This window comes from Polypterus senegalus, chromosome 7 (genome assembly GCF_016835505.1).
Source record: "Polypterus senegalus isolate Bchr_013 chromosome 7, ASM1683550v1, whole genome shotgun sequence".
NCBI classification, from domain to species: Eukaryota; Metazoa; Chordata; class Cladistia; order Polypteriformes; family Polypteridae; genus Polypterus; species Polypterus senegalus.
This window is the reverse complement of record NC_053160.1, coordinates 65,086,475-65,102,600: the sequence shown is the minus strand read 5'-3', so window position 1 is coordinate 65,102,600 and position 16,126 is coordinate 65,086,475. Positions and strand designations below refer to the sequence as shown.

At 36.1% G+C, this 16,126-nt stretch overlaps 1 protein-coding gene across 1 annotated transcript in view; it reads left to right on the top strand.

Annotated features, from left to right (window-relative positions):
• The window catches only part of ddx4 (DEAD (Asp-Glu-Ala-Asp) box polypeptide 4), a 73,689-nt gene that overhangs the window by 36,972 nt on the left and 20,591 nt on the right, over positions 1 to 16,126 (top strand). The window contains exons 13-17 of the mRNA XM_039758763.1: positions 2,471 to 2,613; positions 3,705 to 3,857; positions 4,317 to 4,471; positions 6,390 to 6,519; positions 9,192 to 9,358. Of these exons, the coding sequence (XP_039614697.1) occupies positions 2,471 to 2,613; positions 3,705 to 3,857; positions 4,317 to 4,471; positions 6,390 to 6,519; positions 9,192 to 9,358 (748 nt within the window). The remainder of the gene's footprint in view (positions 1 to 2,470; positions 2,614 to 3,704; positions 3,858 to 4,316; positions 4,472 to 6,389; positions 6,520 to 9,191; positions 9,359 to 16,126) is intronic.

The window sequence follows — 16,126 nt, the reverse complement described above, 5'->3', positions numbered from 1 at the left end:
CTTTCAGTTTTAAATTAAATACTTTTAGTTATACGTAGTCTACAATTTTCTATTTTCAGGGAAATCAAAGAAAAGTCAATAAAAATGTCATAGGTATTCTAGCTTTTTAAAGCACAGACATCAAAATGATGATGAAATGATCTATGGAGTTTGCCGAAAAGTCGACATACTGTGCACTCCTCAGCCTCAGTTTATATAAGAGTGGTGCACAGTGACCTCACCTCTGCCTCAAGGGCTAAAGCTGCTCAGTTTGGTAAAAAGCAAAAGACGGTTTTGCTTTTTTGTGCAATTGTTTTTTTTTTTTTTTTTAAATCCTCACTTTGCCTGGGTTTCATTTGTGCATTACAGGTAGTTGTAAGAGTTTCTGTTCCTACTTTACCATGTAGGGTTGCACAGTTCTATTAACCAGTAACGACGTACTGGCACGGTAACCTGCAGTGAATCCACTTGACTTGAGCATTCCTAGTTTTCCTTCTCTTTCTCTGTTTATCATTTGTTTGCTCAGAAGTTGATGCACTTGCTGTTTCCTGAGCAGCTCTTCTTTTCTCCACCCTAGCGGCCTGCTGCTTCTTTTCTTTCGTCGGCATCTTTTCACATTAAAACTGATTGTTAGTTTTTGTGTTGCAATTATGTTTTCTTTAATTTTTCACTTAAGCTGGCACTTCAATCAGCCTCAAGAATGATTAGCGAAGGTGGTAGGGAATGAGAACGGCGCCATGCTGCTGAGAGTTGATTCAACAATAAAATAAAAATAGACTAATAATCATCACCCCGAAAGCGGATTGTAGACATCACATAGTATGTGTACCAAATTTCAAGTCAATAGGTGAAACGGTTTGCGAGCTTCAGGTGATTTTAAAATCCTGGACAGACAAACGAACAGCCACGATAGCGTATTGTATAAGAAGAAAACGAACACAATTGCAGCTGCCTCGGACTACTAATTGTGAAAGTGGTGACAGTTGCATTTTCTTTAGTATTCCTACTTTGTCTCGATTTAAGGTTTCCCTGCTGCATGCTGTTCTAAACATCATACAGTGTTATCAAGAACACTCCTTAACACTAGAATTACCAAAGTGTACGAAAAAAACTCGGCACCTCTCCGTCAGCATCTTTTGTTTTGTAAATGTTGATAAGCACAAGCAGCCTACTATACAACCCTCCCACTGCTGCAAAAATCGCTCTCCCAGCTCAAGCCTTGTTTATCAGGGCGTGAGGTAGTACCTAGAGCTGTATTGACTAAATAATGTATCGTTATTTGGAACACATGCATTTCATGTGTGTTCCATGTCTACAAAGATCTGTAAGTGTAGCATGGCAGAAATGTTGAACACATACCTAAAAGACAAACTTCATGTTTTAGTACTAACGACAAAATGTAGACATGAAGTGTATCATGTATTGTGTGAAAACTGAAGTCCACATATCAATTATGCACTTTTCACTACTTTGGTAGTATAGCGGTTAGAGCTGCTGACTAATAATCAACAGGTCACAAGTTCGAGGCTAGCAGTGTCACAAAATGAACGTTATGAGTAGTGAACTTCTCTTAGTGTTAATATTATACAATAAAAGCATCCATTTGATTTGAGGGTGTAAATGTATGGTGGTTGTAAAGCATTTAGCGTTTTTTAGTTTTATTCTCTGTTGCGTTTATACTTCCTCCCCCCCACCCCCCGATCGGGCACTGCTGTTTTCAAATGTTTTCACGTGCTGTAACAGAGGTGAACTCTTGACAAGGGTTCTACATTGGAGAAAGAGAAGAGAAGAGATGCCCTTACCGCAAGAAACGTCCACTCACATATAAGAACACTGCAGCTGCACCAGGTGTAAAGGCGAAAGATGGCGCAGTTGGGATGCAGCAAGAGGTCCAGTGTCATTCAGCCAGTCAGTCTGCTCCACATCTGTACTTCAACGAAACAGCACTTCTTACAGAGCTCGCCAATGTATCGTGCCAAGTCCTGTTATTACTTTGTGATGACCTTTACATTAGAAACATTTGTTGGTTACATAAAAGCCAGATTGAATGTTATTTACCTTGATTTACTTCTCTTCCTACAGCATAAAGTCACAAGTAGACTTTCTCTAATCGACAAGGGCATGCTCACAAATTGCATATGTAATTTGCAGCTCATTACTCAAAATGCTCAAATCACTTCCTCATACATATGCTGTTTAGCTTCTGCCATGTTGCCAATTACTCTACCAACTCAAACTATTTAAAATGTATCATCCTTGTGACAGTTTTACAAGCCACTTGCTTAAAGGTAATGCTTTAACTTAAAACTTGACTTGAACCTCCAGATTAGGAGCTAACATGAGACCCGCATGCTTAATGTAGATCTTCGTCCAATCTGTTTTTTTTTTTTCTCCCCATGTTTTCAGATACTAAAAATGTACCTGTCAATGAATCTGTGATACATCACCATCACTGGCTTATTTTTTTTCCCTCCCTATTGTTTTTTTGTAGGCCCTAAAGTGACATATGTTCCACCACCTCCACCAGAAGTAGAAGACTTAATCTTTGCTCATTATGAAACAGGAATCAACTTTGACAAATACGATGATATTGTTGTAGAGATTTCTGGTAAAAATGTTCCTCCAGCTATAATGGTATGTTTTCCATTGCTTAGCAATTAATGCTATTCATTTATTAAATTTTATTTTGTGGGTTCAGTTAAGCTTGCAGGCATTATTGTCTTCAACAAATGGGGCGAAAACTCTCATTTCATTACATGCCTAGTTAATTTCTGCTTTTAAATGATTTTTTAATTTTTTTTTAAATACAGTGGAACCTCCGGTCACGACCATAATTCGTTCCAAAACTCTGGTGGTGACCCAAAGTAATTTTTCCCCATAGGATTGTATGTAAATACAATTAATCCGTTCCAGACCATACGAACTGTATATAAATATATTTTCTTTAAAGATTTTTAAGCACTTTATCTCTTTTTAGCTGACTTGCACTTCTATTCATGATGAAGCTTGGTAGTCGTGGTAATCGACAGCTCCTGGGAACAGTTACGGATGCTGACCGCTTCTCACCTGTGTACTTAGGTGAGAAATGCCCACATCAAGAACTCCTCAGGAACTGCTTCAGCCACACGCCCCCTCGCTAAGCCACGAGTGCGGTGATAATTTATTAAAACTTGACCTTTTTGACGGGAGCTGTGGACCCGCTATACCACAGGAAGAAGCTGGGTTACAGTTTTGAGGGAGAGTCCCTCTGTGTGATGCCCCGAGAACAACGTACAGTACAGGGGGAGACTGAACACATGCAGAAATCATTGGTGCATACGATCCGGAAGGGAAACTGGCTTGTTCATCAGCAGAGTGTGTGGTCGTGAACAGATGCAAAAGTTTTAATTTTTTGGTTGTAACCCGATTTGTACATGTTCAGAGATGTTCATGATCCAAGGTTCCAATGTAATTTGAATTTTTTACAATATTTTTATATAAATTCTTCAGATTCCAACAAGCCAGATTTGGTGTTGAGGTGAATGGAATCTGTCTTGAACTAGTTTTTTTTTGTTTTAAATTATGAACTTTTAGACTTGTATGGTATTGGGAGATTATTAGAAGCAAATGTTTTAGTCTTCAAAATCTAATGTTTGAAATACTAATGTCTGCTAAAGTTGCCAGTTATTCTCATTGCCATATCATTCTCTTCTTATATTGGCCATTGTTTTCATGCTTTTCTTTAGAACTTTGAAGAAGCTCAGTTTTGTGATTCATTATGCAAGAACATTTCAAAATCCGGGTATATAAAACCCACTCCAGTTCAGAAGTATGGTATTCCGATCATTTTAGCTGCGAAAGATCTGATGGCGTGTGCTCAGACAGGATCTGGAAAAACTGTAAGTGGGTCACAAATCTGTGTTCATGCCTATTGTATAAAATTGTAAACATGCATATAGTAAAGATCCTTTTATATTTTTGATCTGGTTCTGGTTATTATGGTACAACATGAAATTATTTTTAAGTTGTATACTCCTTTTAACTTGGCTTTTTTTTGGTAAATCTTTCATTTGCAACAGTAAATTTTAAAATTCTTATTTGGCTCATTTTGGAAATAAGAGAAACGGTGGTACGTACAATAGGTGTTTCTGGAATTATCGTTTTGTAGCATCAGTTATACTTACTGTGGATCGTGCACTGCTAACATTACCAATGTTCTAGACAATACAGTAGATTTTAAAGCTGGTGTACTAAATTTCAGATTTATTGTGTTAAACCTAATGTAGCTAAAGAGAGAGTGAAACAAATTGCCTTATGGGCCTATCTGTTAGTGTTTGTGACATTTTTTTCTCTTACAGGCTGCTTTCCTTTTACCACTTCTGCAACATTTGATGCAAGAAGGCGTTGCTGCTAGTAGATTTAGTGAAATACAGGAGCCCGAAATAATAATTGTTGCACCAACAAGAGAGCTCATCAGTCAAATTTATTTGGAAGCAAGAAAGTTTGCTTTTGGGTAAAGTATATGCATTTGTTTTTTATTCCACAAATAGCTATGTGCTTAATTTGTCCTATTAAAGGTATATCAACCTTGAATTTTAAGTGTAACTTTTTATAGTGCTGCTGCTTAATGGTTTTGTTGTCCTGGGCTTGAACTCTGTGTCCGTTTGATCGTGAAGAGTTTATACATTGTTCTTGCATTTTCAAGGGTTTTCCCTCATCTTCAAAAATGTGCAGGCTTTGCTAACTTGAAACTTCAAATTATCCAAGCTTTTAGCATGATTGTGTGAATGATTTGACCCTAGGATGGCCTACCGTCCTGTCTTACACTGCATTGCTTACTGCCTTGTGATCTGTGCTGCTGGGATAGGTTGTGACCCTGAGTTGTATTTTGCAGATACAAGAATGTTATGTTTCATACATCAAATAAGGTGGAAATGCCCAAATTGTCAGCTTTTGTAATTTTCTGAGACAGGCTATTTTTTTAAATAAATTGTCTAATTCTTAGATGTGTCATTTCCATTGCCTGTACTGTACATCACTTTTTAAAAAGCCATAACATTATTATTTTTTTTTAAGTATAAATTATTACATACAAGTGTAGCTTGGAGTACGCACCACCAGTTTTTGATTATAATGTAAAGATTAGAGAGATGCATTAACTGTCCTATGTATACTGACAGGTGATTGTTTTACAATTTTTTGCATTCCATCTGATTTTAGATGTGCAAACTATTTTAAGATGTATTAATTTATCCCTGAGTAAATAGGGTATTTAAGTGATGTTGGGCTATGAAACAAGTCTGATGCTGAAGTTTTTCAAAATGAGAATGACATAATATATTTGTAACACTCGCTTAAACTAATATCTTATGTGGAAGGATCAGAGTGCGAAATTTAAATGGCACAAAATTTAATTACATAATTACACACTTCTGTGTCTAGCATGACAAAAGAAAAACTGGTGAATCCTACTCCAATTTGCACAAAAACGGCTGGTTGATCAGCATCTTCTAAAGTCCAGGAAATTTTCTGTTAGGCCAAAGGCACAAAAAGCTAGTGCAAAGGTGATGGAATGTACTACGCTAGTTATTTGAGAGAGAGAGAGAGAGAGAGAGAGAGAGAGAGAGAGAGAGAGAAAAATTGTGGGGTGGAGTTGATTAACACTAGAATCCCTCATGCTGCACCACCTTAAAATCCTTAACAGCTCCTCCTCAGCATCTTTGTTTTGCAAATGTGGAAATCGGCAGGCAGCCTGCTCACTCGTCCCCCACTGAGGCAGCTGCAGTCTGTCGCTAAATTTTCAGAACTTTAAGTCACTTTATCTGGGAGTGAGGTGTCTGCAATTGTATAGGGTAAATATATTTGTAATACACATTTCATGTGTGTTACATGTCTTTGATTTGTGTAAATGTAGAATGACAGGAAATGCGAGGCAAGAAACACATTACTAAAACCTTTTTCATGTTGCAGTAATGTTGATGTAAAGTGTATGTGTGAAGACTGAAGTCCAAATATCAAAAACACTTTCACAAAAGATATAACAAAACCAGCTTTTATTCAAGAATATAACCAAAGAAAAATATTCAGTTTACATGTTGCTGGTAATGTGTAAAAACTGAAGCCCAAATATCAATTGTCACAACCTAAACATATCAGCTTGGCTGGTGGTAAGGCAAGAATGGCATTTGATTGAATCTGTAACACAGTATAAATTTTTGCTACCTATAAAAGATATCGCTGAAGGCATATAAGCAGACACAAAATGTTGGTGAATCATGTCTTATTGGTATCTTGTCACTTTTTTTTCCCCAGATTTATTCTTTAATAAAGGCACACTTGTTTCATTATACCTTTGTAAAAGTGTTCATTTTATATTCCAGTAACCACTTGAAAGACATCAAATCTGAATTGTTTCTCTATTTGCATTACAGAACCTGTGTTCGACCTGTAGTGGTGTACGGTGGTATTAGTACAGGATATACGATACGTGAAATTTTGAAAGGTTGCAATATATTATGTGGAACTCCTGGAAGACTTTTGGACCTTATTGGTAAAGGAAAGGTAATATTTTATTTTTTCTTACAGCTTTTGTTTCTTTTTATGTTAAATTGTGTTGCACTTGATATTGCAGAATTATTCCCTATCCTGTAAATTTTCTTTTTGAGAATTGTTACTGCTCAAGACTGAGAATGCCTGGAGCACCAATCTCTCAAACATAGCTGGTATAAGTGAAGAATATCTACCAGTACATTACATTTTTCACATCTGTAACCATTGAAATATAATTTCATCTTGCAATCACTAGAATAGATGGTGTACTTATTTGAACAAGTTTTAAAGCAATTACTGATGTATAAAAATATTCACTACATTCCACATCCCCTTGCGAATAGTAGTCTTGCGTACTTTGGTTGATGAGTTGTATGCACTACTTTGTGTAAATCTCTTGTTAGCTTTCTGTTTGTTAGAAATGCACTTTCTTAACCATTCTTTCAATAGTTGTCTTTTGTAGGTTAAGGTGTTGCTTAATTAGTTCATACAGTCCATATGTTTGTTCCTGTTGTAATGTGATATGTAATTTAATGGTTGTAGCTTATACCTTGTAAATGCTTACTTTAAGCAATACTGGACTGGTGGTTTCTGCACTCCATACAAATCACAGTAGTAACCTTATAACTGATACTAAACTCCTAAAGTTTTTAGAATCCTACTAGCCCTATTCAACCAAGGGAAACACAGAGCCATGTTATAATAATTTTTTTTTTATTATTAGAGTTTTTAAAGCGAGTGACATTCCAGGGCTGTTTATGTACACATACACTGTGCTTCCAACTCCATCTTAGCACTTTTTTGTGTAAATTGGAGCACAGCATTGTTACATGCTTAGGATCACACAGCATCCCAATGGTTTAGAATACGATCTTAATTCATTCTTCTCTTGGAGGGCCATAGTGACTGCAGGCTTTTGTTCTAACCAGTTTCCTAATTTAGAAGATAATCCTTACTGAACTCTGTTGCTTGGATGGTGCTTTCATTTTTTGAAGACAAACTGTTCATTAGATTGTAAAGCGATGGGTCTTCACATAAAGTTCTGGAGGTTTTCAGTTCTCTAATTTTGTAACTAGAGCCCATTTATTTGCTGCTAAAGCATATGACTTTTGGGTTTAATTTTAGTTAACCCATTTTTTGTGATTCCGATCCCTTAATTGCCTATTTTAGTTTTTAAGCATCTGCATTTCCACTTTAGTTAATTTCTTAAGCAGCTACGGCTAATAATGCAGTGCAAGTAACAAATACCAGCTCTCCAGATAAGTTGGATTAATTTACAGTGGTAATTGTGAATCATTAACAATCTGTGGTGTTCGGAAATGAGAGAGGGGGATGATGAAAGTGCTAATTTGTTATAGTCCACAGAACCTATGGGTAATGTTCCCTGAAAAGGAAATGTTACTAAAATGTATTTTTGGTTTAATGAAAGCCCTAACAAGCAATATAAATAAATACCAAGGTTCATTATCGGCAAGGACTGTATTCTAGTTAGGAAATCGGAAAGTCCGTGGTTTAGCGTCAAGCTCTCTGCTCCTCTACTCCACACTGCTCTCGTGGCAAAATGTTCGTCGTTAGATAGGTATGAATGGAATGATGCAATTTAAAATTGTGTAAACACTAATATGGAAATTAACTTTGTGTGTGCTAATTTTTTACAATTAAAATAAATAACTATAGGAGGGAACTGTAAAGTCAACTTTTAAATATAAAACCTTACAAGTATCTGCACACTTAGTCTCTTTGTCTTTCTACAGGGTTAGCCTTTTATTTTACTGTAAATCAATTAGTGAATTAGACTGTATGTATTCATTCGATCGCTGAGGTTGCGTTTCAGACCCCCGCGAAGTAGAAACCATATGTTTGTATGGTTATTTTTATATATTTTAAGCCCTTATAAACTCTCCCACACTATATAAATATTCCCTGCACAGTTATACAGCATAATCCCTTTGTATTCTCATAGATATTAGGTAAGATTCATTGAAATTTATGTATGTAAACACACTGCTTATATACAGTAAAATTATATTTTTTCCCCACAGAAATCTGTTAATTTATAATTAGGTTTAACAGTCAATTGTTTACCATTAAATTGACTGTTGTAAGTAGAGCTTAAAATGTTTTCCATAATTCCACGTATGTTCAATAAATAAATCTTTGAATAATTTTTGTCAAGATTTTCCACCTTAAATACTAACTTGTTTACTTAATATACTTATTTTAAGTTGGTAAAATGTATTAATTTACAGAGATTACTTTTTTAGTAGTGAACGAAGCTTATGCTTTGTGGTTAAATGATAAATATGAATTAATATTTTAATCTGATTCTATTCAGGTAGATATTTTAGAACCTTCAGTTCAAACTTGTAATGTGTACATAGTAGAATGAAATTGTAGCTGTACTTAGTCAACAAAATCAAAAGATGTGTTTGCACTGTTTAGTTTTTTTGTTTTGTTTTTTTGTTCATTACTTTGCTCTGTAAAGCATGTTGTGCATATGACTTGTACACTTTTGCTTAAGATACAAGTGAAGACTAATAAAGCTATTCACAGAAACTAATCTCTGCATGCACAAAATAACACATTTTTTCTGACCAGTTATTTTACTTTCTCTGGCCGTGACTTTTCCGGACAGATTTTTACAGTTGTCTCTTTAATATTCTTATTTTTACAATTTGATTTAGGTTGGCCTAAGTAAAGTGAAGCATCTTGTGCTGGATGAAGCAGACCGCATGTTAGATATGGGCTTTGAGCAAGATATGCGTAAACTGGTTTCTTCTCCTAACATGCCCTCAAAGGATTTGCGACAAACACTGCTGTTCAGTGCCACGTTCCCAGAGGATATTCAGAAGTACGTGTATTTTTATTTATATACTAGGCTGACCCGCCTTTTAAGGCGACAGACTTAAGTTGACCACTTAAGGCAAGTCAATATGTAGATAAATTTTATATTGTATACAAACTCATTAATTTGGTTATATTGCATTTGAGCAGTATTTAATACTCGTAGTTTGTTGTTTTTGTGATGAAATTTAAACTCTTTTATATTGATGTCGCCCTTTTGAACCCCCCTGATATTTACAACGCGGTGAGGCATTTGTACTCCATCAACATTAATTATTTCCAGAGACATAATTTTGTCTATTTTTCCAGCGCATCGCGCACAAAAGCAAGGGAACAATGGGAGCACCAGAACTCTGCTCACATCATGTCGCTTCGTACCGCAAGCTGCAAGTAGTAAGTCTGTGATAAGCGGAATACCGCTACGCTTTCCACTCACGGGACGGAAGGACAATCCCGACCGCTTTTATATAGAAGGATGAACAAAGCACGACAATGTAGTATAAAGATTTGAGCTATTGCTCCTGTGCACTCAGTTTCTCTGACTGGTTTGGTCATTTACTTTTAAATTTTGTGATCAGACTTAATATTTTGTCTGTCTGGAACAATTGATAACACTAGCATAATAGGTAGTACTATTGCCTCCATTCTACCAGAATCTTAGATTCAGAATCCAACTCTGCTACTGCTAATTTGTCATCTTATGTTTTCTTTTCAGAAATGTATTCTGTAACTGGGTCTTTAAGTATACACCGAACGTTTCTTCTGTCATTTATAAGAGGGGTGTCAGTGTCGTATTTCAGTAGGTATCGCTGTTAGCACAGACTGCATTAACTGTTGTTTGAATATAGCCATTTCGCCATATAAGTTTGGGAGCTTTTTGTTTTTTAATATTTAAATAGTGGGTGTCCCTAAAAAATGTATACACACTTTGAATGATTATAAATTGTTTAAGATACATCTAAGTTTTGTAATTCAAGTTAGAGAACAGTAATTTAGGATCAGTTATCACAAGTGTTCGAGCTACTGGCTTCTCTGCTGATAACACAGGCCATTGGATTTGTAAACATCACAGATCTCATTTGGTATTTGTGCTCATTTTCTTTCATTATTTCATTTTCACTATTTTCAATTAATCATTCATTGTGGTTTTTTGAGCTAAACCTTTAGGGGCTTTTAAAAAGTCCTTTGCCATGAGGTCTGGTCAACACAAAGGTGTCCACTTTGCCCATCCCATTTGTTTGGCAGATTTTCGTCAACATAGGCCCTCATATCATGATGGTTGGGGAGGTGCTTCATTCTACTGGCAATAAAACTTATCTCCAATCCTCTCTCTAATGCATGGCAGGACAGATTTCTGCAGTAAGTTTAAGTATATGCCACCAGTTGCAGTGTTGTCTTAATAAACAATGTATTTATAATCATTCAAAGTGTGTATGCCCTTTACATAAAGTGCAAGCTTATTATAAATAGTATTTCCATTATGTTCAAATTAAACAGGTTTAGGTTTTCAGCCAATAGCTTCTACTGGTTGGATCCCTTTCTTTTAAGATGTTTGTGCTGTTACTTGATTTGCTTCGTCAGATTTAATTTATAAGTCATTTTTAAAATGTATATATTTGTGAATGCACTACATTAACCAACATTTAAGCTCATTGCTAACTTATAGTACAATTCACTTGTGTTTGATTCGTTAATCGTGCTAGGATGCGAGTTCATGGTTTGTAGACATTGAAGATGCTACAACAGCATTGCCACATGCAGATTTATATTTGAATAGAAAAAACTTTCATTGTTCACAGTGGAGCATTCACATAATCCAGTCTCTCAAAACTTCATAACCTTTTGAAGTGAGTTAAAGGCATTATGTTTCAAAGGTTACTAAATGATTTTTGTATTTGATTGGATATTTCCGCTTTTCTTTCAGAATTGTGTGGCTTAAAGCATCACACACGTGTTTATAGAATTTTTTTTTAACCCATTTAACTCCCTGGAAGTGAACATAAATCCAAAGTGTCAAACAAAAAGCACAATGTTGCTGTTTTTTTTTTTTAATTTACATTTCAGAGTGGACCCTGTCATCTAATTTTTGTGTAGAAGTATATCCCAGCAAATTGTTGCAAGACAGTTTTTTTTTCATTTTCCATTATGGTGCTCTAAAATATTGTCACTTATGTCAGTAGACTGATAAATCTACTCAAAGGAATGGTTTCACTTTTTAAAAATTTGTAAAAAACAATGGGTTTTTTGATTCATTAGTTACCATAGCTAGATACACTCACACTCACTGCTTTGGAACTGGATAAACTTCTGACACTTTCAGAATTACCAGATGCTATCTCAGATTGGGAATGCAGCTAGTCCTGATGGCTGCCCAGTGGAATTTTACTGTATTTAAAAAAAAAAAAAAAGGTGTGTAATAAGTTAGGTTCACTACTATTAGCAACATTTATAGATGCTAAAGACAACAATTCTACCTCTAACTTTTCACCAAGTATTATTTACAATCTTTCATAAGAAAAACGAGGACTTATTACAATGTGAATCATAGCGACCAATCTCGGTTCTGAATAATGACTTAATAAAATACTCAAGTTCTAGCCAGAAAGATTAAGAAAGTGCTTCTTTCACAAGACCAAACTGAATTTATTAAAGGCAGACACTTAAACAAATGTCACAAGTTCGATGTTAATATATTCACTCATTAAATCTAACACCCCAGAGATCTTAACTTTAGATGCAGAAAATGTATTTGATACAGTTGAATGTGACTCTTCATCACATAGCACAAATTTGGATTTGTTCCAAACATACATGCATGGATCAAACTACTTTTTACTAGTCCTGAAGCCTCAGCATTTGTTAATACTATTTCAGACTTCAGATTAGAATGTGGTATATGACATGCGTGCCCCTTATCACCTCTGCTCTTTGCAGTCACCATTGAACCATTTGGCTTGTGCTATTTAAATACATCAGAGATAATGGGGGTTGTTACAAGGACTTGAACAGAAGATATCACTATATGCAGATGATATAGTATTGTATATATCTGATCCGCAAAATTCTGTAACAGCAGTCCTAAAATCCTTAGCAGATTTTCCAAAGAGATCTTCCTCAAAATAAAGTTGAGCTTTTTCCAGTGAATGCTCTAGTACACAATATTAGATTGGGCACCTTCCCATTTATCTTAGCAGATCAGTTTAAATATCATGGGGTAAGTATCACAAGCAAATACAAAGGTCTTTTTCAACTAAACTTTGCTGTCTGCATGGAAAAAAAACAAGATTTGAATAGATGAAAAGATCACTCTGTCTTAATTAAAATGGAGAATCAACATTGCTAAAATGACTATCCTTTCAAAGCATCTCCATATACATAATTTTTGCAGAATACTTTATTTGGAATTCGAAACATCCATCCATTCAAAAGGTGACTGTACAGTGACCTAAAGCAGAAGAGGGTATGGCAGTACCTAACTTTGTTTTATTAGATGGTAAGTAAACAAGCTATAAAGACCTGAACATCGACACAAATTTATACTAATAAAAGGCAAAGCCCTGACTGACACTCACTCACTTCCCGTGTAGGTAGAAGGCTGAAATTTGGCAGGCTCATTCCTTACAGCTTCCTTACAAAAGTTGGGCAGGTTTCATTTCGAAATTCTACGCGTAATGGTCATAACTGGAAGGTATTTCTCCATATACTGTAATGGAGTTGAGCTCGAAAGCCGTGGGGGGGGCGGAGTTTCGTGTGACATCACATCTCCCTCGTAATCGTGTGAACTGACTGTCAACGCAGTACGTAGAAAACCAGGAAGAGCTCCAAAAAGCGCTGAAGAAAAACATGCATTATATAATTGAGAAGGCAGCGAAACAATAAGTGAGCGAGTGACATATACAACCATATTCATGAGTGCTGCTACTTCGGAAACAAAGCACGGTGTAAACCTAAAGTTTAAATTAAGTTCATAGACACGCTGCTGCTGGAGTTTGTCATGCCCACGGGTAATGCAGGATACAAGTTTAATGAGAGGACGCAGGATATAAACGAGAGTTTTGATCACTTTGTAACTAAGTTAAAATTGCAGGTAAAGGGCTGTGCTTATGCAAATTCCGAGAGACTCTGTTTGTGGGGGATAGACATTTAAGGCGGGTGGGGGAGTCACATCATCATCTCCCATTCACCTCATTTCGCTCTGAGCGGAGCTCCGAAGCTAACAGTCTTACAGAAGTGACTTTGTGATGCTGCTACCAAATACAGAAAAATCCACAAGTTAATACACGCTGTCTGTAGAGGTTCTCCAAACTGAATCCTCCAGGCACTACTTACAAAAGGTTACATTGACAATCGTGTTACGTTATTTTAAAAATGTTTCCTTTTCTTAGCACAAGCACAGCTGAGAAGCTTTTGATGCATATGCTCCATACCGCGTTAAAATAATGCATTTAATCATACTTTCAATTCCAAGCAAAGGGGAACTTCTGTCAATGCATGATTTCCTGATACACCTATTACATTGATCAGCGTTTCCCGATTCATTTTACCCTCGCACCCAATTGGTTTGAGAAGAAGTATGAAAAAATGAGGTTAACAAAGAAACATCACCAATTGAATCTTTATGAATAATCAATTTGCCATCAATAATTGTTTTGGTAAAGCCATACTCGATGTAATCCTCCTTCCATTTTATAAATTTTCCGCCACTAGCCATGATTAAATAAATGTAAAAAAGTAAGAGTGAAGCGAGGGTGACTTATTCAGGCTGGCAGGTGACGGCTCAATAGCTCGAATTTGGATATAAGTAGATTCTATTTAGTCCCCAGAAATATCTTTGGTAGGAATGGAAGTTGAATTTAGTCTTTAAATTTCTATGGTAAAGAAATAGTTATGCAATGATGACTAAATCTAACTAGACTTTATATATTCAGGTTTTGACTTTATATATTCCAGCGATGACTTTATATATTCAACTTTTGACTTTATATATTCAGAAACAAGTTTAACTTTATATATACCGACACTGACTTTATATATTCAAGTTTTGACTTTATATAATCGGGAATGACTTTATATATTAAGGTTTTGACTTTATATATTCAGACGCCGACTTTATATATTCAGAAAATCAATGTATTTGCCTGTTTGGCACCCCATAGTATGTGTCTGTGTGTGTATATGTATGTATATATATATATATATATATATATACTAATAAAAGGCAAAGCCCTCACTCACTCACTCATCACTAATTCTCCAACTTCCCGTGTGGGTGGAAGGCTGAAATTTGGCAGGTTCATTCCTTACAGCTTCCTTACAAAAGTTGGGCAGGTTTTATATTGAAATTCTACGCGTAATGGTCATAACTGGAAGCAGTTTTCTCCATTTACTGTAATGGAGATGAGCTTCAACGCCGTGGGGGAGTTTCGTGTGACATCATCACGCCTCCCACGTAATCACGCAGTACATAGAAAACCAGGAAGACCTAAAAAAACGCTGAAGAAAACATGCATTATATAATTGAGAAGGCAGCGAAACAATAAGAAGCGAGCGAGTGACATATACAACCATATTCATGACTTCTGCTACTTCGGAAACAAAGCACGATGTAAACCTACACTTTAAATTAAGTTCATAGACAGGCTGCCGCTGGCGTTTGTAATTTAGTGCCTGCCCATATAAGGCCGTCCGTCAGCGGCAATCAATAGCAAACTCCCACTAAATATTCACGGGTTAAGGACTGTGCTTATGCAGAGGAAGATGAGATGGTCAGGGTGGTGTTTGGTACAAACTCAGCGAAACTGTGAGAGAAAGTTTTAAGTGCCAGGACTAAGGTAACATTAAATACAGCCATGGACATAGCACGAGATGGCACCAGCACAGCTGGGAAACTTCGATGCATGTACACCGAGCGGCTCACGTGAACTGACGCAGTGCACAGATAAAAGCAACAGTTCCAAAGAGCTGAACAAAAACCGAATTACACAATTGAAAAGGCAGCAAAAAATATGAAGCGTTTGATACATACAAGCATATTCATAAATCCAAAACAAAGCACACGGAAAAAGTCAATGTCCCGCTAAAGGAAAGTGTAAAAAAAAAACCGTGCATGCAGTGTGTCAGGTCTCAGATAAAGAAGAAGACGAGCTGTTTATTGATGCAGTAAGAAACGAATCGATGAATGAAACCTGTCATCTTTACAACGATTGACAAACACGGAATGTAACTTGAACACAACACATCCTACAAATACGAACCTGATTGAAAGAAATAATGATAATCAAATCCTTGATGACAGCAACACTCAGTAACACTCACAAAACAAATACTGTATATTGACAGTCATGTTACGTTATTTTTAAAATGTTCCCTTTTCTTTTTCATAGCTTTTTAACACACTACTTCTCCGCTGCGATACGCGGGTATATATATATGTATGTATATATATATAACCCGATCTACATACTCGAATAATGGATACTTTATTCGCCATCAATGATTGTTTTGGTAAAGCCATACTCAGTGTATTCATTAGATGAGCGGTAAAAAGTAAGAGCGAGGGAAGGATGACTTATTGAGGCATGCAGGCTGTAGTGCGTCAACTCTATCTGAATTGCGATCACATTTGAAAAATATATCTTTTCAAGTTCTATTTAGTCCATATGTGTCAAACTCTAGGGCCACGGGCCACATCCGGCCCGCGAGATCATTTTATATACTGTATTATTGTTATTAAAGTCCGGGTATATGAAGCGCTGGTAACACAATAAACTACAGA